Raw genomic sequence first — 25,499 nt, 5'->3', positions numbered from 1 at the left:
ACTCCTTCTGCATGAAGTCCACAGCCACAAACATCAAAGCTGTATTACTGATTTGAGCCAAGGAGCATCTTCACCAACATTTACAGGAGAACGAGGAAGTGGGACCCAATGCCTACACAGGGTCTCAAGGTCTTCACTTATCTACAATTTCCCTTATCTGAATTCACAAACTTTTTTTAAGAGAGAGAGAGAGAGAATTTTTAATATTTATTTTTTAGTTTCGGTGGACACAAGATCTTTATTTTATTTTTATGTGGTGCTGAGGATCAAACCCAGCGCCCCACCCGCATGCCAAGCGAGCGCAGTACCGCTTGAGCCACATCCCCAGCCCTAAATTCACACACTCTTTATCTAACTTCGCACATTCTTAATCTTATCAAGTCATGTGGCACTTCTTGAATATAAATTTATCTCATCATAACGAGGCTAGCAAAATCTTGTCTCATTTCCCTTTGAGTTCACTGCTCAGGACATTCCAATATTGGGAATCGACGAACCTAAAGCCTCGCGCATGCCAGGCGGGCGTGCTGCTACTGAACTTCATCTCCCGACTTTTTTTTTTTTTTTAGACACGGTCTCCCACGTTGCCCAGGGTGGCCTTGAACTTCCAATTCCCCTGCCTCAGTCGTCCAGGTCCCTGGGATCAGCGGCGCGGATCACCGCCTCAGGCTTCAGGCTGCATTAAGTGAAGAAGCGCAGACACCTCCGCCAGGTACTCCGCTTGTGGCCACACCCGCTCGCCCTCCAGTCTGGGTCCTGGTCCTTGTTCCCGCCCACCAACCACACCTTCTGGCTTGAGCTTCGTTCCCGGTCCCACCCTTGGGCCTGGGCCCGTCCCAACCCGGTGCCGTCTTCCAGGCTTCTTCGTGAGATCTTTTTCCCTTTTCTTGCTGGGCTGGGGACTGAACCCAGGGACTTGCGCTTGCTGGGCTACATTCCTAGCCCCAAGCTTGGTCCCTGTCCCCTTCCGAACCAGGCTTTCTGGGCTAGGTCCACGCCTGGGGACACGCTCTTTGGCCCACTCTCCATCTTCATTCCCAGCCCAGCCTCCGTCCTGGCCACGCCCCCGATTAGTTCCCGCCCAAACCACGCCTTCCGGGCTTGGTCCTCGTCCCAGCCCCGCCCCTGGGCCTCACCCAGCCCCTGCGACGCCGCCCAGGCTGGGTCTTAGTCTGTAGCCGGGCCCCCAGCAGGTCTGGTCTTGAGGTGGTCCCGTCCCGGAACCTGACCACATTCCTGCGAGAGGAAAGCGGAAGGACCCGCCGGGTGCTGGAAGTCCGGCTGCCGCCCCTCCCGCCGCCTAGGCATTCCCGAGGGAATCCCGACTTCGCTTTGACCGGAAGCGGAAGTACGTGGCGGCGGGATCATGGTGACTCTTACTGACCTGCCGGATTCGGTGCTGCTGGAAATCTTCTCTTACCTCCCAGTCCGGGACCGGATCCGCATCTCCAGGTGCGGCCCCTCTCCTCGGGGGAAAGAGCCGGGTAGGGGGCGCACCCGGAGATGCGGCTCCGGCCCCAGCGGGGCCGGGGTCGTTCTAACGGCGGGTCCCCTCCCCCAGGGTCTGTCACCGCTGGAAGAGGCTGGTGGACGACCGGTGGCTGTGGCGACATGTCGACTTGACGCTCTACACGGTACGCGGGGTCGGTTGTGCGGGCCAGGGCTTCGTCTGGATTGGTTGGACCCGAGGACCAGCCTTCCTACCCTGGGACGGTGTGTCAGGAACTGCAAGAACTGGCCCTTGGTCAGCGCAGGCCTGGGATTTCCAGTCGGGCAGTGTGGGCCCGTCTCAGGGCCTCAGCGTCCCCGTCCTAGATCCCTGTGGGACCGGCGCGCGTGCTGAGTCCACGCGAGGCCCGTGGTCAGTCCCAGCCCCTAAAAGAAAAGCTCGGTCGTGGGGTCGCGGTGCGGAGAAGGGGCTTGCAGCAGTGCCTGGCCCTACTCGGCACCTAGGAAATGCTGGTCTGTGATGACATTGTCAGACGCTGATACCGTTTTTTTGTAGCGAAATTATTTTCCCGAGTCAACTGATTTTCTGAATAAAATTCCTGAGTAGTGCGACCAAACCATTTCCACTTTCTCTCATTTGCATTTTATTTTCTTTGTGTTTATTATGAAATATTTCAACTATCCAGAAGTGTATGGAGGGTGATATTACAACCATGTCTTTACCACCTAGATTTAACTTTTTTTTTTTTTTGGCTATACTGGGGACGGAACCCAGGGCTTGCTTGTGTTAGGTGACCACTCTAGCACTAAGCTGTATCCGCCACCCTGTTTCTTTTCTTCTCTCATTGTTTTTTCTTTTCCCCCTTGGTCCGACTGAGAATTGAACCCAGGACCCCTCTATCACTGAGTTACTCTCCCGGCTCTTCTTATGTTTTGTTTTGACATAGGTTCTGGATAAGTTGCTGAGGCTGGCTTGGAATTTGTGATCCTTTTGCTTCAGCCTCCAGTCGCTGGGATTAAAGGCCTGTGCTGCCGATTTCCGTGGTCTTTTTAACTTTTTAATTTTGAGAAAGGATCTCACCAAGTTACCTATGCTGCCCTGGGATTTTCAATTCTATTCGCTCAGACTCCCAAGTAGTGGGGATTGCAGATGTGTGCCACTGTGGGGCAGATCTAACCTAAATTTTGTTTTATTTACTGCACATCATACATGTGACAGACACCTGTGTGTATATGTAAACACACAATATACGTGTACACAGCAAAACATTTATAGGTCTACTTGTTGTCTTATCCTTTTCATAAGTAGCCAGTAATATAAAGAAGATTTTTAACCTTACTTTCACATCATTTCATACGTGTGTTCATAAGCAGTATACAGTATAGTGAATGAATTTCTGAACAATTTTCTATTTAAATAATGCTGTTTTATTAGCACATAGAAATCAAGTGCATTCCTTTTAACTTATGTATCCATTTTCCTGTTAATAGATGTTTAGATTATTTCTAATAATCTAAATAGTTAAAATCAGTTTATCAAACTTTACTGTGTATATGAATCACTTGGGGTTCTTATTAAAATTGTTAATGGGGTCCTAACCTCTGCATTTCTACTCCAGGTATTGTCCTCATTCTGGAAATCTTCTCTTACCTCCCGGTCCGGGACCTGATCCGCATCTCCAGGTGCGGCCCCTCTCCTTGGGGGAAGACACTTTGGTTAACAAGAATAGCCTTGTGATTGTCTTCTTCTTTTTTCCCCACCAGGGATTGAACCCATTGAGCAACATCCAGCCCTTTTAAAATTTTTATTTAGAGACAGAGTCTCACTAAGTTGCTTAGAGCCTCACTAAGTTGCTGGGGGTGGCTTTGAACTTGTGATCCACCTGCCTCAGTCTTCCAAGCTGCTGGGATTACAAGCATGCACCACTACGCCCAGTGATTGTCTTCTTTTGTCCAGGTGAAGTTACACTGAAACCTGGAAGTGCACTTTCTGAGGAGTAAGATCATTTAGACTGTACCATATTCAGTTCTTATTCCAACATTTCAAAGTCAGAAAGCTTGCAAAGTGAAGCCAGGCTTGTTCAAGCACACCTGTGGAATCAGCTACTCAAGAGGCTGAGGTTAGAGGATTACTTGAGTCCACAAGTTTGAGATCAGCCTGGGCAACATAGCAAGATCTCATCTTTAAAAACAGTAATGCCCGGGCAGTGTTGGACACATGTAATCACTGAGGCAGGAAGATTGTGAGTTCAAAGCCAGCCTCAGCAGCTTGGCGAGGCATTAAGCAACTCAGTGAGACCTTGTCTCTAATAAAATATTTAAAAAGAGGTGGGGATGTGGCTTAGTGGTTAAGTGCTCATGGTTCAATCCCCAGTACCAAAAACAAACAAACAAAAAAACCCCAACAAACTTGGAGAGTGAAAAGGTTTTTTTTTTTTTTTTTTCCAAACCAGGCACAAATTTATTTGGTAATAAAATCTTCCCCAACCTGGCATAAAGCTATCAATACCCCTTTTCTTTTCCTACTCAATGTTTTTTCCATTATGTTTCATAAGAGATTATGATCCATGGGCTGGGGTCCTAGCTCAGTGGTAGAGCACTTGCCTACCATGTATGAGGCATTGGTTTCAATGATCAACATCACATATAAATAAATAAATAAAAAGTCCATTGACAACTAAAAAATATTTTTTTTAAAAAAAAGAGATTATGACCCTATAAAAAAATTGTTTTCATTGAGATCAACAGTTTTTGAGACCTGATGTTGCTATGTTGTCCAGCCTGGTCTTGAACTCCTGAGCTCAAATGACCTTTCCACCTTAGCTTTCTGAGTAGCTGGGACTATAGGCATATAATCCCAAACCTGTTTTTTTGTTTGTTTGTTTGTTTTTGTTGTGTTTGTTTGGTGATTCTGGGAGTTGAATCCAGGGCCTAAGTCATGCTAGACAAGTGCTCTACCACTGAACTATACCCCAACCCTGAAATCAACTTTTTAAAAACCACTTTATTATAAATACATAAAAGTTGAGAGAATAGCATAGAGAATCCCAAATACCCAACCTTAACGTTTAATTACATTTATTACCTGTTTATCCATTTGTGCATCTATCTATTCAGTGCTTTCTCAGTCCATCAATCCATCTTATTATTTTTAAAATTCGTTCAAGTAATTGCAGGACTTAAGTCTACTAAACATTTTTAGCACACCTGCCATTTGCTAGAAATGAGCATTTGTTTATAGTTTTCCTTTTATGTTGTTTGAATGAGGTTTAGCTGTGTTGTTCAGATTGCCCTCAAACTCCTGGACTCAAGCAATTCACCTGCCTCTGCCTCCTGAGTAGCTGGGATCACAGGTGCATCACCATACCAACTCCCCCCCCCTTTTTTGAAGGTGTATTTACCAGTGAAAGATAATTTTTAAGAAATTATGCAAGTCATGAATGATTCAGGCAGAGCTAAGCTCTTGAGAGTTGTCTCTGTTAACCCCTTCCCCAGAGTCACCACTATTATTGTTCTGGAGTATTTCCCTCTCTCCCATCTTTTATGCATTTACAATGTACATTTTGCTTTTACAGTGCAGTGATTATAAGATCCAGATCAGGTTTTGGAGTCAGGCTGAACTGGAATCCTAACTTGACCCCCCCCCTTTGTTCTTTCTTTTGTGTGTGTGTAGCTGAAACTGCAACTCAGGGTCTTACACATGCTAGGCAAGTGCTCTACCACTGAACTGTACCCCAGATTGGTGGGTACATTTTAACAAATGAAAACATTAGGGCTTTTTTTTTTTGATAAAACATGCATGATTCAAAATGCAAAGTAGCAAAAATTCATGTCTCCTTTAGGCCTTAATTAAGGTCTGCTCTCTATTTCTCTCCCTCATCTTACCTTGTTCTTTCTGCCAGAGGCAGCAGATGTTGCTATTTGCTTACTTGCCTGTGTGCAGGGGAGTGGTGGGGAAATGGAGTTTGTGTGGGGGGGTATGGGGATTGAATCCAGGGATGCTCTGTCACTGAACTATATCCCAGCCCTTTTAAAATTTTTTAAAATTTTGGCTGGGCATGGGGGCACACACCTATAAGTTTTGCAACTCCAGAGGCTGTGGCAGGAGGATGGAAAGTTTGAGGCCAGCCTCAGCAACTTATCAAGATCTTGTCTCAAAATAAAAAATAAAAAGATCTGGGGATATATCTCATAAGTAAAGCTTTCCTGGGTTCAATCCCCAGTACCATAATTTGTTTTTTAGGGTTTTTAGTTTGTTTGTTTGAGACAAGAGTCTCACTAAATTTTCTCTCTATACTCTTGCCTCAGCCTCCTGAGCTTCTGAGATAAAAAGCATGTGCCACTGCTCCAGGTTCCTGTTTGCTTTTGTATCCTAGGAACACAAACACATAGACAGTTGTTCCATACTATCTGCTAGGGATTGGTTCTAGGATCCCCTCAGATTCCAAATTCCTTAGATGCTCAAGTCCCTTTTTTAAAAAAATGGTGTATGGGGCTGGGGCTGTAGCTCAGTGGCAGAGCTTGCCTAGCATGTATGAGGCACTGGGTTTGATCCTTAGCACCCCATAAAAAATAAACAAAATAAAGGCATGCTGTCCATTTATAACTGCAAAACATTTTTTTTAATGGTGTAGCATTTGCATAGAATCAATGCACATCCTCCTGTAGATTTTATTTCTTTTTCTTTTTTCTTTTTTTGGTACCGGGTATTAAATTTGGAGGCATTGAAAATGTACAGTCTTGGGCTGGGGATGTGGCTCAAGCGGTAGCGCGCTTGCCTGGCATGCTTGCCGCCCGGGTTTGATCCTCAGCACCACATACAAACAAAGATGTTGTGACCGCCGATAACTAAAAAATAAATATTAAAATTCTCTCTCTCTCTTTCTCTCTCTGTCTCTCTCTCTTTAAAAAAAAAATAAAAAAATGTACAGTCTAGTTTTTTTGTCATCATTCTCTATAAACAATACAGTATAACAATTAATTTCTAGCATTCACATTCTATAGTTATAATAAGTCATTCAGAGATGATTTAAATTGCATAGGAGGGCTGGGGTTATAGCTCAGTGGTAGAGCGCTTGCCTCACACGTGTGTGGCACTGGGTTCAATCCTCAGCACCACATAAAAATAAGTAAATAAAGATCAACTAAAAAAATATATTTCAAAAAAATTTCCATAGGAGCTGGGCACAGTGGCTCATGCCTGTAATCTCAGCAGCTCAGGAGGCTGACGTAGGAGGATTGAAAGTTCAAGGACAGTGTCAGCAACTTAGTGAGGCCCTGTCTCAAAATATAAAAAGGGCTGGAGATGTAGCTTTTCTTCCCCCAGCATATTCTAACTTACAATTGATTCGATCCACTGATGTAGAACCCATGGTTACAGAGCGTCAACTGTGTTCTTTCAAAACAAAGCAGGTGTTAGTGGTTTCCTGCATTCTGTATTTCTGAAAAAACTACCATATTGCTTCCCAAAGAAGTTTCCACAGCAGATCATGAGAAAAGCTGCCTCTCAGCATCCTGACTCACACTTGATGTTGTGAAACTTAAAGAGTTTTCTTAAATATCATCTTTTAAATAAAAATTAACTTTGTCAGGGTTGGGGTTGTGGCTCAGTGATAGAGTGCTTTCCTTGCATGTATGAAGCACTGGGTTCAATCCTCAGCACCACATAAACAATAAAAATAAATAATAAAGTTATAAAAAATTAACTTTGTCCATTGGCTTTTTGCCCATTTCAAATTTTGCTAACCATTGCTACTACCCTTGTGAGGTTCTGGTTAGTAGCCAGTATTTCTAACGAGTTAGTTTCCAGGGACCCGACTTGCTGGTCTAAATTTGGCCAAGAATTTTGGGTTTTTTTGTTTGGTTGGTTTTGGTTTTGGTACTGGGGCTTTAGCCTGAGGCGCTTTTCCACTGAGCCACATCCCCAAATCTTTTGAGACAGGCTCTTGCTAAGTTGCTGTAATTTTTAGAGCATTATAGTTATACATAGTAATCAGGTTCTTTGGACAAAATCATGCATGCATGGGGCTGGGGTTATGGTTCAGTGGTAGAGCGCTTGCCTAGCACGTATGAAGCACTGGGTTCGATCCTCAGAACTACATAAAAATAAATAACGCTTTTGTGTCTATCTACAACTAAAAAAAAATCATGCATGTACGGATTTTGTTTCATTCCATTTCAGTCCGTGGTGCCCATCACCTTCCTATCTTTCCTCCCTCCCCCATTCTTCCTCTGCCCTACAAATCTTCCATTTACTTATTTATTTTTTATTTATTTCTTTCCGGTACAGGGGATTATACCCAGGGGTGCTCAACCACTGAGCCACATCCTCAATCCTTTTTATATTTTATTAGAGACAGGTCTCGCTGAGTTGCTAATGGCCTTGCTACTTGCTGAGGCTGCCTTTGAACTTGCAGTCCTCCTGTCTCAGCCTCCCTTGCCCCTGGGATTATAGGCACAAGGCACTGCACCTGGTTATTTATTTATTTTAAAAATATTTTTTTTAGTTGTAGATGGACACAATATCTTTATTTATTTATTTTTACCTGTCGCTGAGGATTGAATCCAGTGCCTCATGTGTGTGAGGCAAGCACTCTACCACTGAGCTACAACTCCAGGCCCTATTTATTTATTTTTGATTGGTGATTTTGACATATACATAAAGGTGGAATTTTTTATGGTGTATTTTTACTTGCACATGGCATGAGTTGTTAGATTCATTCCACATTTCCTCCCTTTTCCCGTATGTCCTCCCTCTCTCTCTCAATCTCCTCTATTCCACTGATCTTCCCTGTATCACCACTGATATCCAATCCACCCCATTTCCCCCCTTATTTTGCTTTAGCTTCTGCATATAAGAGAACATTCCACTCTTGATTTTCTGAGTCTAGCTTATTTCACTGAGCATGGTGTTCTCCAGTTCCATCCACTGGTAAATGTCAAAATTTCATTCTTTATGGCTGCGTACAACTCCATTGTGTGTATATACCACATTTTCTTAATCCATTCATCTATTGATGGAGCATCTGGGCTGGTTCCATAATTTTAGCCACAAAGATTTGATTCCTGTGTCAAAAGTAGTCAACAAAATTTATACCCAGTAGACTGGGTATGAAGCTGGTAGAGCATGTGCTTAGCATGCACAAGGCCCTGGATCCAATACCCAGAACCATAGATAGATTATATGCTATACGTTTCCTTTTTTTTATAAATCTGCATAATGCTAGGAATTGAATCCAGGGCCTCATGCTTGCCAGATGAGTTGCTCTACCACTGAGCTACACTGAAGTCAATTTCTTTTTAAGGTAATATGTACATACAATGAAGTGAACTGGGTTTTCAATTGTATTTTGTTTTATTTCTTTCCGCTGTACTGGGAATAAACCTAGGACCTCGCACTTACTGGGCAAGCACTCTATACTTGAGTTACATATACCCCCAGACCTTTTTTTAAGACAGGGTTTCACTGAGTTTCTCAGGCTGGCCTTGAACTTGAGATCCTCTTGCCTCACCCTCCCAAGGAGTTAGGATAAGGGGAATACTACCCCACCTGGCTCTGCTTGTGTTCTGTTAATTTCCCAGGGTCAGGCAGCTCTGATTGTTAGGCTGTGACTGTTTTTAATCTTTTTTTTCAGCTTTATTCTCCGTGGTTTCTCTCTCCCAGAGGTGGTTATGAAGAAAGGCTTATAGAGAGGTGGTTCATTTTGTTTCCCTGCTCCATCTGTTCTGATCTATTTGGACCCAACCCCGACACACACACACACACACACACACACACACACACACACACACACACACACACACACACACACGCTGGACTTTAGTAGTCAGAATGGTGAAGTCAGACCCTCCTGCTGTTCCTGGAGAGGAGGCTGATGTGGAAGGGCAGAAACCCAGGGAAACACCCAAACCCCTGCCACAAGTAGTCAGGGGCCTTGGGAAGCCTGTACCTCTCACCCAGTCACCCCAACCTCTGGCTCTTACAGATGCGGCCTAAAGTCATGTGGCACCTCCTTCGCCGATACATGGCATCTCGGCTCCATTCCCTGCGGATGGGTGGCTACCTCTTCTCCGGCTCTCAGGCCCCCCAGTTGTCCCCTGCCCTGTTGAAAGCCCTGGGCCAGAAGTGCCCCAACCTGAAGCGCCTCTGCCTGCACGTGGCTGACCTGAGCATGGTACCCATCACCAGCCTGCCCTGCACCCTGAGGACCCTGGAGCTGCACAGCTGTGAGATCTCCATGGCCTGGCTCCTTAAGGAGCAGGACCCCACCGTGCTGCCCCTGCTCGAATGCATTGTGCTGGACCGTGTCCCTGCCTTCCGTGACGAGCACCTGCAGGGCCTGACACGTTTCCGGGCCCTGCGCTCGCTGGTGCTAGGTGGCACCTACCGTGTGACCCAGACGGGGCTGGATACCAGCCTGCAGGAGCTCAGCTACCTGCAGAGGTTCGAAATGCTAGGTTGCACCCTCTCAGCGGACAGCACCCTGCTGGCCATCAGCCGCCACCTCCGAGGTGTGCGCAAGATCCGGCTGACCGTTGGGGGCCTCTCTGCTCCTGGCCTGGCTGTCCTGGAAGGAATGCCAGCCCTGGAGAGTCTGTGCTTACAGGGCCCCCTCATCACCCCAGAAATGCCCACTCCAGCTGAAATTGTTTCCTCCTGCCTCACCATGCCCAAACTCAGAGTGCTTGAGCTGCAGGGGCTGGGCTGGGAGGGTCAGGAGGCTGAGAGGATCCTGTGTAAGGGGCTGCCCCACTGTATGGTCATTGTTAGGGCCTGCCCCAAAGAGTCCATGGACTGGTGGATGTAACTGTGCCACCGTCCCAGCTTTCACAGTTGATGAAAGCCCTTGATGAAAGACCCTCTGAGCAGCAAATTGAAGAGGGTAGCTTATGGGGCTTAAGGGAACTGAAGGTGACAGGAGGAGACAGTGAAGGCCTTGGGCCTCCAGACAGTGGGAATTGTTGGCCAGCTGTGTGGCCTCAGCCTCAGCAGCCTGCCTCTGGGGGCCCAGTTCTCAAGTCTACAAATAGAGATCCGAGCTACCTCAGGATTATGTTGCATAGCCTTACTCTGACAGCCCCCGCCCTCCGAAGCCCTTGATGAAGGTCATTCTCCAGGTCATCCTCAGAGTTGTCCTCTAACCAGATGGGTGGAATTAAGAGCTAGAAGGACCTGAGGGGCCAAGTTCCCCCAATGATGCCTGGAAAGACTATACATGTGTACCCACATGCCTGTGCACCATTTCTATATCTACACACACACAAGAGGCACAGAGATCAAGGGCAAATGAGGCTTGCCATTCATAATCAAAATGTTCATGAAGGTTCTCAGTTGTATTTTCTGTATTTTCTACCTTTTCCAAGTTTTCCACAGCAGATATTATTTTGCTATTAAAGAAAAATAATGAATTTTTTTTCAAGAAAGCATTCAGTTTATTCATTCCTTAAGCACTTCCTGTTTTGGCAGGCAACATTCTTGGTACTGGGGCTGCAGCAGTGAGCAAAACAAAAGTTCTTATACAGCTCCAAGAGGAGAAGGCGGGGTGTGAACAGGTTCATGGAATAATTTTGGAGCCTCCGAGACAATTAACCAAGGTTATGTGATGGAGGCATGGGTGCTTGGTAGAGAGGGCAGGGTTGAGCCTCTTGGCAGAGATCTAAGTGGTAAACCAGCTGCAGGGAAAGCTGGGGAAAAAAGATCCTGAGGTGGGAAAAAACTTGGCATTTTCCAGTAATGGGAAGAAGGTCTGGGCAGAGTGAGCAGGGAGGAGAAAGCCAGGTTGGAGAGCAATGGGGGAAGGGCAGCAGGGCCTCACAGGTGGCTCAGGTGTTAGGGTTTCAGTAAGTAACAACTCTTTTCCTGTCTTTTGAGTCAGAACCACTTGAAGGACGCAGGTGGTAAGAGCCCGAGCATTTGCTTGCCCATGAGATGAGTGTTACTTCTGAACCCCTCTGAACCGGGTCTGAGGGTGTGTGGCTAAGCCCCGGACTGGGGGCTCATCACCTGCCTGGCAGGCAGGGCCAGGACTGAGAGAAGAGGGCTGGGCTGGGTCTGCTGATTCCTTATTCTAAGCTCACCCATCAGAGGAGCTGGACATGTTTCTTCCTGCTATTCCCACTTGGCTGGAATAGAAATTCCTTCTGTCTTGCCAGGATTGGGGTGTGGGTATGCGCCCATGAGGCCATGGTTAGGGTCTTATTGTCCAAAGCTATGACCAAACCTAGCAGCTCTAGTCCAGGACGTTTGGGAGACAGGATTGAGCCAAGTTAGAGCACAGAGATTGGCGTTTTCACAGCTGCGGGGGGTGGGGAGGGAAATAAAATTAGGCCTGTTTTGCTGAGGGAGGCTGTCAGGAGAACTGGGTTCTATTTGGGGGAATATGATGGAGGGTCCACATCAGCCACACATGTTACCATGGTTTGGATAAGATTTGAATTTGTCCCCCAAGAGTTCATGTGTTGGAAGCTTGGTCCCTAGGGAGGCAATGTGAGAGGTGGTGGGACCTTCAAAGGATGGAGTTAGGACTGGGGATGTGGCTCAGTGGTACAGCAATTTCCTGGTATGCATGGGGCCCTGAGTTTGATCTTCAGCACTACAAAAAAGAAAAAAGATGGAGCTTAGTGAGAAGGACTTAGTAGGGATTGTAGGACTCTAACCTCTCTAGCTTCTTTTTGATGACAAGACTTGTTCCTTCCTGACATGCTGATGCCATTAGACATCATTAGCCATGAGGTTTGTATCAGAGGCACATTAATGCAGGCATCATGTCCTTGAACCTCTAGAACTGAAAATAAGCCCTTTTTTCCATTATGAAGTTAGCTTGCCTCTGTCATTTTGTTATAGTAATGAAAAACAGATTGATACAGTTGGGCTCTGCAAGTTTATTTTGGTGTATGTTTTTGGAGGTTGTGGGATAAGATCAGGCAGATCCATTGTTTTGGGGGCTCTGGTTAGGGTGTTGGATGCCAATGACAGGGAGCATACAGTAGAGCAAATAGCTCACCACATGAGCCAGGAAGCAAAAGAGAAAAAGGCCCTGGACATAATCCTATTCAAGACCATGCCCCTAATACTACCCTATCACCTAAAGATTCCACCAGCTAGGAACAGTACACCCTGGGGACCAAGCCTTTAACACACAGACCTTTGGAGAACACATATGATCCCCTACAGTTATATGTTGAAATTCTAGCCCCCAAGGGGGGGTGTTAGGAGGTGATTAAGTCATCAGGACAGGGACCTCATGAATGGGACTAGTGCCCTTTTCAAGAGGCCTCTATTAGGGTAGCTGGCACAAATGTCCACGAGAGAGACAGCTCTGAGTCAAGCAAAGGTTTATTGACAGAGAATATCTGCCAGGCTGCCCTTCTGCCAGGCGCAGCCACCTGCTGGGAAATACTTCTTAACTATATAGTCAAGTACAAGGAAACAGTTAAAAAATAACCCATCGGGTCCTGTGATTGTTACTCGGCATCTTTGTTTTGATTTTGGCAATTAGGGACTCTTGGAGGCGGGCTTAACAAGAAGGTCATGCCTGGATGGGCTTCTTAGGATGGTGGGTGCTGATTTTCAAAATGAAGTTACTTTGGCCTAAGGACTTAACAGTCTCAACTGGGCATGGTAGTGCATGCCTGTAATCCCAGCAACAATGGAGGCTCAGGCAAGAGGATCCCGAGTTCAAGGCCAGCTCCAGCAAATTAGTGGGGCCTTCAGCAATGTAGTGAGATCCTGACTCAGATTTTTAAAGTGGGGGCTGGGGATAAAGCTCAGTAATAAAGTGCACCTGGATTCAATCCCCAGAGGGTAAAAAAAAAAAAAGCCCTGGGCTGGGGTTGTGACTCAGTGGTAGAGCGCTTACCTAGCATGTGTGAGGCATAAGGTTTGATTCTTAGCACTGCATATAAATAAATAAAGATCCATTGACAACTAAAAAAAAAAAAAAAAAAAGCCCCAAAGAGACTCTTGCCCATTCCACCATGTGAGGATACAGAATGCACTATGAACCAGGAAGCCCTCCTAGACATTAAAACTGCTGGTGGTTGATCTTGGACTTCCCAGCTTCCACAACTGTTAGGAAAACATTTCTGTTATTCATTCCTCTTTATCCACAGGGGATGATTCTAGAATCCCTCACAGATACCAGAATCTTCAGAAGCTTATGTCCCTTATATAAGTATTGGCAAGAACCTACACACATCCTCCTGTGTAAGTAATCTCCAGGTTACTTATGATAACAATATAAATGTCACATAAATTACTGTTATTCTGTATTGTTTAGTGTATAAAGACAAGGAAAAAATGTCTATGTCTAGGCATGGTGTCCTACACCTGCAATTCTAGAAGGAGCCTGAAGCAGGAGGATTTAAAATTCAAGGCCAATCTGGGAAATTTATCAAGACCCTGTCTCATAATAAACAAACAAACAAACAAACAAATAAATAAATGGAAGGGACTGGGCATGTGGCTCACAGGTAGCATGCCCCTAGTTCAATCCCCAGTACCCACCCCTCACACACAGTCTGAACCTGTTCACTGTAGACAGACACAATTACACTTTCATGTGTTCTTTGTCCAACTTTGATTGAATCCACAGATGCAGCTCTCCATGGATACTGAATGCTGGCTGCATTTTGTCACAGGAGCAAGAACAGATCTTCCTTGGGGATTACATTGCAGGACATGGTCCCAGGGGTTTTAAGGAAGACAGTCGGTTAAGCTTCTTTCTTCCCATGAGGACCTCAATCCTCAATATCCTCAGTGGAAACCAATGTGGACGTTGAGAACATCTACTCCTTAAACAAGGCCTCTCAGCCTCTAGGCCACCTTCCCCGGGGGGTCGGGGCAGGAGCATCAGGGCCCCCAGCTCAGCAGCTACCCGCGCCCCCACCAACATGGTGCGGAACCCCAAGGTGAAGGACGGCTGGAGTGGCAGGGAGAGCAGGACTGGCAGCCACCACACCCCAAAACTCCCTCAGGTCTGCCCCCAGGCTCTTGTGCCCAACCTTGCCTGCGTGGGGGCGGGAGGTGGGGAGGCCCCAGACCTGGTAGCCTCTGCTCAGAAGAAACTTCATAAAAAAAATCTTGACTGTCCTGGGACAAGTGGCCCTGGATGGACAGAAGACAAAGCCTGAAGAGACCAGGAAGAAAAGAGGAGCAAGCTGGGACTATGCATCCTCCTCGCTGCAGCACTGAAGAGACCCAGAGAGAGGGCCAGATGGCCTGTGGAATGAGGAACATCAGGGTGGCTTCTTCCCCTGTGGCGCCTGGAGCTTTCTACAGATGCTAAGTCCAAAGGAGGAGGGAGAGGAACCTACTTTCTCAGCTCCAGGGCTCTTCTCTAAAGCAGTCACCACCATGAGCTAGATTTTTTAAAGGCCATATAAATACTTGAATGTGGGGAGCCACTCTGAATGATTTGGTCTTCCAGCCTGGAGGGAAGAGGCTGTCACTGTCACTACATCTCCTTCTTTGTGTGTAGATAAATGCTTATGAGATCGTGACATTATGGATATGGTGTTTGACCATAAATACTTGGTTACTTGCCTCACATGTAACAACAAAGGAATTATAATTCCTACAAATTTACTACAAATCCCAGGAGATTAATTTGCAAGGGATTTGGATAGCCTCTTCCATAAAGAAAATGCCTAAATGGACAACAACAATAAGGAAAGGTGCTCATTCATTATCAGTAACCAAGTAAGGGCAAGTCCAAACCATAAAGTGACTGTACTACACACATAACTGAACAGCTACAAGTAAAACTGCATGAGTGACAACTTGATATAGTTGGCACATGCCTGTAAACCTAGCTAGTGGGGAGGTTGAGGTAGGAGGATTGCAGGTCTGAGACCCACTTGGGCAACTTAGTAAGACCCTGTCTCAAATAAATAAATAAATAAAACACCTGGGGGATGTAACTCAGTAGTCGAGTGCTTACCTCGCAGGTGGGGGAACTCTTGGATTCAAACACCAGTCCTGAAAAACAACCACAAAACAACTAAAATGAATGATCTTAGCAAGGGTTGGTTAAGATTTGCACACATTGCTGGTAGAAGCACATTTTTGAACAGTAGCAACTAAATAGGAAGTGTTCATAATGCAACAGTAATGCATGTACATGTGCACCAAAATACATATAAAGACTATCAGAGGAGCATCATTTGAAATAACTAAGTTGGAAACAACTGAAATATGGATCAACAGGACAGTGTGTGAATTGTGGCATATTTTTTCTATGGCACGCTATTCAGCCAAGAGAAAGAACAAACCACCAGTAGATAGATGCAACAACTTGGAAGAGCCTCACAAACATGTTAAATGGGAAAAGCCAGACAAAAAAAAATGCATAGTGTTTCTCTAAAAATTAAAAATGGACAAAATCAACTAGAGTGTAAGATGTCAGTGTAGTGGTTTTGATTAGGAGGCAAAAGACAGATTTGAGATGTGGGATATAGGAATGTTCTATTTCTTGACCCGAATGGTGGCTTTATGGGACAATTCCTTTCTTGACAATTTACTGAAATTCTTACTCTGGATTGCCTCCTTCTGTTGTATATATACTGTAACTCAGTGAGAGAAGTTCAAGAAATAGAACTAAGTATAAACATTTCAAAATGAGAATGAGAAATAGGGAGAATAAAGTGTATGAAACCATGAATTATAATAAAACCAGTACTTAGGGCTGGGGCTTTAGCTCAGTTGCGGAGCACTTGCCTAGCATGTGTGAGGCACTGGGTTCTATCTTTAGCACCACATAAAAATAAACAAATAAAATAAAGGCATTCTGTGCATCTACACCTACAAAATATTTTAAAGAACCAGTACTTACTGGGCAAAAGTAGTACTTACTGGTCAATAAGAAGATAAAAAGATGAAACTGTTTTATTGTATTATTTATAACTATGAGTAAAATAAAGCTACTTCAATTTGAACATAAAATTCGACATGATTCAGGCCCTATTGAAATGGTCAGCATAAGAAATGAATTTTGACTCATAAAACCATAATATTCAAGTTCAAGTATCTTTGGGTCCAATATGATTATTTTCCTATTCTGCCTCTGTCCGTCTGTCTGTCTGTCTCTTTCTCTCTCTGAGGATTAAAGGGTTACTTAACCACTGAGCCACATCTCCAGCTCTTTTTTAAAAAAATATTTTTTTTAGTTGTAGATGGACACAATACTTTATTTATTTATTTTTATGTGGTGCTGAGGGTTGAACCCAGTGCCTCACCCATGGTAGGCAAGCATTTTACCACTGAGCCACAACCCCAGCAACCCTAGCCCTTTTTCATATTTTATTCAGAGACAGTGTTTTGCTGAGTTTCTTAGGATCTCACTAAGTTGCTGAGGCTGGCTTTGAATTTGCGATTCTTCAGCCTCCACCTCCCAAATTGCTGGGATTACAGGTGTGTGAACCCTTCTTCGTGTGTGTGTGTGTGATACTTCTTATAGTTTATTGGGATTTTTAAAAAATAAAACCATACTACTCATCTGCAACTGATAAATCAGTTATTTGTGCCCTAATGAAATTAGAGATCCCTAAGAGTTACACTCAGCACCTGGTACCTGCCTGCCACAGTGGAGGACCTTAATGAATGTTTGCTAATAGACTGAAGGGAAAGCAAAGGTTTCAAATCCATCCAAGCTCCAACAGAGCATATCTGGGACCTTCCAAATTCCATAAAGCCTTTTATATTGTGTTGTTCATATGCCTAGCAAAGGTCTGGAGTGAATTCTAGTCATATTAGGGATAACAACCCGGGAGATAAGGCTTTTGACACACTAACCTGTCATTTAATCCTGGGCTGCCTCTTCCTGGCTGGAGAATATAGGACAATTACTGATTCTGTCAGATCCTTAGCATTCTCAGCTATAAAACAACAGTGTTCAGACCTAATTTGTAGATTTGTTAGACATTGAAAGGATGTTATAAATGTAGAAGTACTAACAGGTGCTAATTAAATGTCAATTGTTATTATTAATATTTGCCTGGGATAGTGTTAGCTTTAATGGTTGGTGCTTGTCTTATTTGCAGAGAGGGCTAATGAGTCATATTTCATGATCAAGGAGAAACCTCCGAGGCTTAGTGATTGATGATATTAACCCAGTTACCTAGCCAGTAATGTACTGAGAAATCAAGATCAATCTATTAATTTAAATTCACAGGATTCTTCTGAGCAAGAAATGGAATGTCCTGGAGAATTTCACTATCAGTGCCACAGAATGGCAGTCATTGATCTGACTTATATGTGGTGAGTCCTTGTTGATGCTTCTTTTCAAATCATCTACTTTGTGAGGCTCCTTCACAGATGATGGACCCATTGCTCAGGAGTAGTCACAGTGAGCCTTGCAAAAGGTATTGAAATGAACCAGGGTATCTACAGCTCAGGTTCCTAGAATTTGGAATGCAAAAGGAGCACATATGTGCTTTTTTGGGGATAACAATCTGTGAATGTTATCGTGTCTGGTGAATAAACAGCTCCGCCTATCTGTGCTTTAATTTGTATAACTATAAAATTAAATTAATCTCCTCTACTTCAAAGGTGAGAAGATGCAGATAACCCTTTTCTTATTCCAGGTAACTCAGAACCACTTTGGCATTGTGTGGAACTATTGTGTCTAGTGTGTTCTCTGTGTTGTGTGGAATAGTATATTGGCATGTGATTGTTGCTACTGAGGAAAGACTTGAAAATTTCATGCCCTAATTCTTTTCTCTAGATATCTTTCTCAGGAACCTTTTTGTCTTTGTGAGAGGAACCTAAAGGAGGCAAGGATGATGGCTGGGTTACTGATGGATTCCTCGCAGGCAAATGGAAAGTAGTTATTTCTTTAAAATGTCATGCGTGTTTCCATCAGGTAGCCTTTGCCCTTCTCATGTATGTAAGTGTGTTAAGTAGTTAGGGCACTCCTCAGGGATTGAGTGAGTTCCCAGGTGAGTTTCTCCAGGAACCATACATTAGGCTATACAGGGAGTATATTGGCAATGATTCTTTTATCTCAGTATTTCCTACTTCTTTTTTTTTCTTTTTGTGCTAGGGATCAAACCCAGGGCTTCACACAGTCTAAGCATAAGCTGTGCCCCTGAGCTACCCCCAATCCTTTACTATTTTTTTTTCTGATCCTCAGTCATGTTTGTTGGCTTATTGTTTTCCAAGTGTTACATCACATAATAATAAAAAGACGAAGGTGTCCAATCTGAAGGAATATGTATGTCATTGTGGGAATAATTCATTTACCAGTCTTTACAGAATGCTGCAATGTCTTCAGTGTTAACTATGACCTAAAAATAGAGGAAGAATAAGAGGAAAACCCACAGTAGAGTTATGGTAAGGTATATTTAGACATGGGTCAGCGATACTGGTAATCCATGTGACCGAATGGAACCACCAGACAGCGATGATATGTAGAGAAGAGAAAAGATCTGAGGCCCAAGAGTGCTGTCCCTCATGCACCTTTCTTGGAACACCAAAGAAGATGGTAATTAGCTAAAGCCAGTATGTATTTGATGGTTTAGCATTTAGTGACCTTTGAGGATGTGGCTGTGGACTTTACCCAGGAGGAATGGACTTTGTTGGATCAAACACAGAGAGCTCTCTACAGAGATGTGATGCTGGAGGACTACAGGAATCTTGTTACACTGGGTAAGGCTGGCATCATGTCTCCACTGAGCCCTTTATGAAATGAATGTTTCTTAAATGCTTGCTGTCAAATGGGAATGCTGTGATTAAAAAACAAAACAAAACAAAACAAAACAAAAAGACATAGTCAGGCATGGTGGCATATACCTGTAATCCCAGCAACTCAGGAGGATCACAAGTTTGCAGCTTACCTCAGCAACTTAGTGAGATTCTGTCTCAAAAAAATAAAAAGGACAGGGGATATAGCTCAGTGGTGGAGTGTTCCTAGGTTCAATCCCCAGTGTCCACCCCATCCCCGCTGCAAGCACAGACATAAGACCTGGGCCAATGGGCATTACTGTGCAGAGGGTTACTCATGAAGACTTCATTAAATAAATGACTTTCTTTTATGGGATTAAAAACTGTGAACTTGGGGCTGGGGATGTGGCTCAAGCGGTAGCGCGCTCGCCTGGCATGCGTGCAACCCGGGTTCGATCCTCAGCACCACATACCAACAAAGATGTTGTGTCCGCCGAGAACTGAAAAATAAATATTAAAAATTCTCTCTCTCTCTCCTCTCTCACTCTCTCTTTAAAAAAAAATAAATAAAATTAAATAAAAACTGTGAACCTTTAAATATGAATAAAATTCATGGTTCTTAGGTCTTAGAGCTCCCCAGTCATTTGAGGGCACACAGAGAGACTATGTTTACATTTTTGTTCCTTTTAAATTAGCTTTACTACATTATTGAAAATGCTGCATGATTAGTTTGCTGTTTGCAAAGTTAGACTTGATCATCTTCAGAAGTCCTGAAAGCAGAGGTGTGGTTTCTTGATTCACAGAAATGGCTGTCATATCTTGCCCAGTTCTCCTTGTGTGTTTTCCCTCAAAAAAGGTCCAAATTATGTAAATCCAATTCCATCAATTGGACAGAGGGGGAAAGCTGAGGACAGGAGGAAGAAGGGCTCTGAAGGGTGAGGTCACAAGTAAATATGGTATTATGAGGAGGAGTTGCTAGTCTGGGAAACATGGGGTACATTGTAAGTATCACTGTGTAAATTCTGAGTGTACTTTTTTCCTGAGAAGACTAAGACAATTGGTTTTTGAGTTTCCTTGGGTGCCTTCAACTTGCTGTTACCTTTAAATTTCTACCTATCATCTCAACTTTTTTCTATTTTTAGGGAGGCCTCTGGCCTATTTGAAAGTTTAATTTTTTGCATGTAGTTCCTTTGCAACAGGCTTTCACTAAGTTGATTGAGGCCTTGCTAAGTTTTTGAGGATGGATTTAAACTTGTGAACTTCCTGCCTCAGCCTCCCAAGCCACTGGGATTACAGGCATGCAGTACCATGCCTGGCTGCCACATGCTTTTAAACAACTTTATCCCAATCCTGCATTTTTTTTAAAAAAACCTGCTATTTTTATTTAATATTTGGATTTGCAACTTAATACCAAAGATGCTCCACAGCTTCAAAACATTTCTGCAGAGAAAACATCAAATGAAATATAATTCGTAAGATTTTCCAGCAGTAAAATCTTTCACATTAGGACCCGAAGCACCAGTTCCATGATTATGTGAGTCAAGGAAAGCAGAGTTTCTGAGAGATTCTCTGAATTTCATGAATTAAGGGATCACTCTAAACTTACTTCAAAGCTATTTTTTTCTCAGATACCTCAAAAAAATCCACATATAACTCATGTATTCTATCTTTTACTTGAATTTTTTACTTGTTCTAATTAGTTACACCTGAAGGTAGAATGCATTATATGTAATCCATTTTTGGTAAACATTTTAATGACTATATTTATTAATATAGTCATTATCAGATACAATCTCTAAGAAGTTCTGTGAAAGTAGAGGCTCCTGGCTTCACAGATTATTCAGTATAAAGTAATTCAGGGTTGGGGGTGTGTAGCTCAGTCCTCAAAGCTCTGGATTATCTCACCACACAAAATAAAACAAATCTCAAAAGCAGGGCAGTAACTCTGTATACATATTAGAAACAGCAAAATGTTTAGTCATGATAATGTTGTTTCCAGTACATAAATGTTGCTGATGGGGAAGACATTCTGTTACTATACTGAACGTGAAAAACTCTGTATTCATCATTCATCTCTTAATCTACAGAAAAGAAACACTGCTACAGAGAAACTCTATGGTTCTAACCATTGTGGAAAAGTCTTTAGCAAATACTTACTTATGACTCATGAGAACTTATATTAGAGAGAAAACATCTAAGGATAAACAGGGTGGAAAAGCCTTTAAAAAGAACTTAATTCATTTTCTGCCCCAAAGAAACCATGTTGGGGAGAAAACTAAGTGTGTACAATATAAAATCTTCAACCAGGTTCCAAATCCTACTTGCCAGGAAAAGACTCATACACAAGAGAAATTGTATGAATACAAAGATTGTTGGAGAACTTTTGTAATCAGTCATATCTTAAAGTACAAATGAGATCTCATATTGGAGAAAAACATACGCATGTAAGAAATGTGAGAAAGCCTTCATTCATTCTTTGTACCTTATAGGACATTCTTTTCACTATGGAGAGAAGCCCTATGTCTGTAAAGAATATGGCAAAGCCTTCACTCAATCCACAGGACTTAAATTACATATGAGAACTCACACTGGAGAAGAAAATATATGAATCATTCAAGAATTCACAGTGGAAAGAAGTCCTATGTGTGTATGGAATGTGGGAAAGCCTTCACTCCACACTCCACAGGACTTATTTTACACATACAAATCCACATGATTTCATAGCACATAACAACCCACACTTAAGTATAACTCTTTTGTAAGAAATGTGGTTTATGTTTTTGAGATGGGATCTTGCTATGTTGCCCAGGCTGGTCTCAAACTTCTGGGCTCAAGCTTTCCTCATGCTTCAGGCTCCTGATATTTGGGACTACAGGAAAATGCCACCATAACCAGCCTAAGAAATATGGTAAAATTTTGTGATTAGGTATTAATATCCACATGGGGATTCAAATGTGAAGTCTACAAGAAAACCCTTCCCTGAGAACTTACAGTGAATGGCTAGAGATGTAGCTCAGAGTAGAGTGCCTAGAATGCATAAGGCCCTGAGTTCCATCCTTGGCACCCCAAACACACACACACACACACACATACCCATATACACACACAAGAGAGAGAGGGGGGGGGCAGGCTATGTATGCAAATATCTGGGAGAGCCTTCAGAAATATTTGACAGCATCATGTGTAAGAAACCTCACAAGTTTAAGAAATGCTAAAGATTCTTCAGATATTGCTAAATAACAGGAAATGGAGAGAAACCCTGTCCCCATAAGATATAAGAAAGCTTTAGTCCCACCACATATGTTAAAAATCTCAGAGGCCAAAAACATGAATGTCAGAAGTACAGGAATGCCACTGGGCAAGGTGGCCCATGCCTTTAATCCCAGTGATTTTGGCAGCTTAGGCAAGAGAATCTCAAGTTTGAGGCCAGATTCAGTAACTTAGCTGGGGATGTTGCTCAGTGATTCGGTGCCACTAGATTGAATTCCCAGTGCCCCCCAAAAAATTTTTTTTAAAGGAAGGAATATGGGCATGCCTACACACATGTGTGCATACACACACACACACACACACACAGGAAAACATGTTATTTTTGCCTTCATCCTTTAATGAACTTAATAATTCATACTGGAGAGGAATTATGATTGTAGAGAATGAGGGAAATGCTCAAGTCTTACTATAAACTAAAATTCACACTTCAAAGAAGCTGTATGAATGCAAAAATGTAGGAATTTTTTAGTAAATACACATATCTTCAGAGGCACAGAAAGTATTCATTGTCCTTCTGGAAAGGATAAACCAAGAATTTGGAGAAGATAGGTGGTACTACAATTGCATGTAAGATAAATCATTCTGGAGGAAAACTGAAATAAATGATAGGAAATCACTTTTCTGTGTCTTACTCTCAAGATACTTAAGCACACAGTTTTCTGTGGTTGTTTTATATTTTAATGTTTAATTGCTTTAAAAATACTTTCTAAGTAGAATTTCCCCCCAATGTTATACTGAGGATAGCAGGAGGGAAGAGTGGGACTGGTATAATGCAATAGGCATTGGGATATTATGTTTAATCTTTATGGTAATCATAAAATAATCTGTGGAATACATACAAAATGAAGAGGAAATTTCAGGCAACAGGTATGTATCAGAATGCAAGATGAAAAGCTCATAATAAAATTTCCATTCTGTTCAAGAATCCTGGAGCTAGGAGTCACTGCCAGGTTCTGCTGACACTCAGAGTGCCCTGACAGCCACATCCAGATGTTCAGATAGGATTCCACAGGATGAATTCCAGCCCATACCCACATTCCAGGACTTGGTGATACAGAACCTGCTAAGCAATGAGGCCTTGCCATCCCCAATATGGAGTACCTGACCAGGGTGTTCATTCTAGAGTTGTACAAAGGGTCTTTAATGGTGGTGGTGGGGTCACATGGAGATGCTGAAGAAGATGTTACTGTCCTGCCCCTTGGCCTGCCTCCTTCTGGGGTCTCTTATAAAGACACAAAATGTACAGGCCTTAAAAACCCTGTTGGGTGGGCTGGATATGCTGCTTTCCCAGAAGGTTTACCCCAGGCAGTGGAAACTGCAAGTGTTGAATTTTAGGAATGTGAATCAGGACTTCCTGATCATGAGGTCCACAGCCCCAGTGAGCACTTGCTCACAAGAGGCCATGTGTCCAAAGAAAAGAGGGAAATATGGCTGAAGGAGAATAAAACAGACTTTGAGGGTATTCATACGTAAGTGATGGATGAAGCCGCCAAAAATGAACTCATTTTCAGGCTCCCCACATGGGCCTTGGAGAGAAAGGTGGTGGTCTGTATACACCACGAGAAGCTGAAGATTGGTGATCACTTCTCCTATAAAGCTGGTGGACTATGTCCAGGAGCTGGAAATGGATATTTTCTGGGGTCAGGAAAAATGGAACATTTTGTTTTTCTTTACCTGAGCAAGATGAGGAAACTTCATTATTTCATTTCACCAGCATAAGTTGGCACCTCTTTACATCCCACTTGCTGAATAGGTGGTTTCCCCATAAATACAGCCTTCGCTTGAGAAAGCTGGACAACCTCCAGGAACTCTGCATGCAGGATGTCTTCTTCCTTTACAGAGCACTACATAAAATCCTCCTGAGCCAGACCCCCTCAAAGACTCTCTTGCTGACATCGAGTCCACTTAAAGAATCAGACATAAAGCATCTGTCCGCATGTCCAAGCACTAACCAACCGAGGCATCTGAAGCTCAGCAAATGATCAATGAAAGAGATGAGTGCCAGACCTCTCCAGGTTCCTCTAGAGAAGGTGCAGACGCCCTTGAGACCCTGGTCCTAGAGTTTTGTGAGATCACAGACTCCCAGCTGGATGCCATCTTTCTAGCCCTGGGTTACTGTTTCCAGCTCAGAACCTTTGGCTTCTATGGGAACCACATCACCCTGTCTACCCTTAAGAACCCGCTGCGCTACACAGCTAGACTGATTCTGTTGACACAAGTGCAGTACCCTGCCCCTCAGGAGAATATCACCCCCTGGGCTTATGGAGATGAAGTCAACCCCATTAAATTTGACCAGATTCAGAGGGAGTAGATGCAGCTGGTAAAGGACATCAGGCCTTGCCATGACATCCAGGTTCATGCTTACCACTGTGTTCTCCACCTAAGACATACAGATTTTATTGCCTGAAATTCAGTGGAAATTGGGTAGTCAGGGGATTGTTGATATGCATATCCCATTAGATGTTTCTTGGGCTGGGGACATGGCTCAGGTAGAGCTCTTGCCTGAAGACATGAAGCTCTGAGTTCAATCTGCAGAACCAAAAAAAAAAAAAATGCTTCTTATAAACTTCAAATGGGGTGTACGTGTGAGGATCTCAAGTTCGAGGCCTGTCTTGGCAACTCAGCAAGACTGTCTCAAAATAAGGGCTGGTGTGGTGGCTCAGTGGTAGAGTGCTTGCCTAGCACATGCAAGGCACTGGGTTCAATCCTCAGCACCACATAATAAAGTTCTTATGTCTACCTACAATTAAAAAATATTTTTTAGAAAATCTTTTTTAAAAAACTGTCTCAAGGGCTGGGTATATAGCTCAGTTGGTACAGTGCTTTCCTTGAATGCACAAAGCCCTGGTTCCATTCCCAGCAACACACACACACACACACACACACACACACACACACATACACACACACATAAATAAAATAAAATATAAAAAGTCTCAAAATTAAAAAAGGTTTGGATATGTAGCTTTGGTCAAGTGTCCTGGCTTCAATCTTCAGTACCACTGAAAAATGGGTTGGGGTTGGCCTTCAGGATGGTAGGTATAAGGGGCTCCATTTTAATATATGTTACTTAGTCTCCGTTGCTTGTATTATTCCATAATAAAAAATTTCTTGTACTCAA

General features: G+C 43.4%; 1 protein-coding gene and 1 pseudogene across 3 annotated transcripts; both read left to right on the top strand.

The window, feature by feature from the left end:
* Positions 1-583: 583 nt before the first annotated feature.
* On the top strand, positions 584-10,872 carry Fbxl12 (F-box and leucine rich repeat protein 12). 2 transcript variants are annotated; one of them, XM_005336111.5, is made up of 3 exons: positions 584-1,452; positions 1,562-1,634; positions 9,435-10,872. In XM_005336111.5, the coding sequence occupies exons 1-3, from the start codon at positions 1,367-1,369 to the stop codon at positions 10,254-10,256; spliced, it is 981 nt and encodes a 326-aa protein (XP_005336168.1). In that variant the 5' UTR covers positions 584-1,366; the 3' UTR covers positions 10,257-10,872. The 2 variants fall into 2 exon arrangements, with proteins under 2 accessions (XP_005336168.1, XP_021589515.1); XM_021733840.3 differs by lacking the exon at positions 584-1,452 and adding an exon at positions 3,069-3,132 and having other exon boundaries at positions 1,563-1,634.
* Positions 3,139-25,499, top strand: LOC120891616 (zinc finger protein 426-like; annotated as a pseudogene). The gene is made up of 3 exons (XR_013428892.1): positions 3,139-3,406; positions 17,619-17,704; positions 18,967-25,499. The product of XR_013428892.1 is annotated as a zinc finger protein 426-like (transcript).

Source organism: Ictidomys tridecemlineatus, chromosome 2 (genome assembly GCF_052094955.1).
Source record: "Ictidomys tridecemlineatus isolate mIctTri1 chromosome 2, mIctTri1.hap1, whole genome shotgun sequence".
Classification (NCBI taxonomy): domain Eukaryota; kingdom Metazoa; phylum Chordata; class Mammalia; order Rodentia; family Sciuridae; genus Ictidomys; species Ictidomys tridecemlineatus.
The sequence above is the reverse complement of the archived record's forward strand: the minus strand, read 5'-3'. Positions and strand labels throughout refer to the sequence as shown.

Excerpts from the sequence above, each read along its gene's own strand:
- Fbxl12 (XM_005336111.5), top strand. The coding sequence starts at position 1,367 with ATGGTGACTCTTACTGACCTGCCGGATTCGGTGCTGCTGGAAATCTTC. Across the intron at positions 1,453-1,561 it reads GACCGGATCCGCATCTCCAG|GGTCTGTCACCGCTGGAAGA; the intron begins GTGCGGCCCCTC and ends CCCCTCCCCCAG. Across the intron at positions 1,635-9,434 it reads TCGACTTGACGCTCTACACG|ATGCGGCCTAAAGTCATGTG; the intron begins GTACGCGGGGTC and ends TGGCTCTTACAG.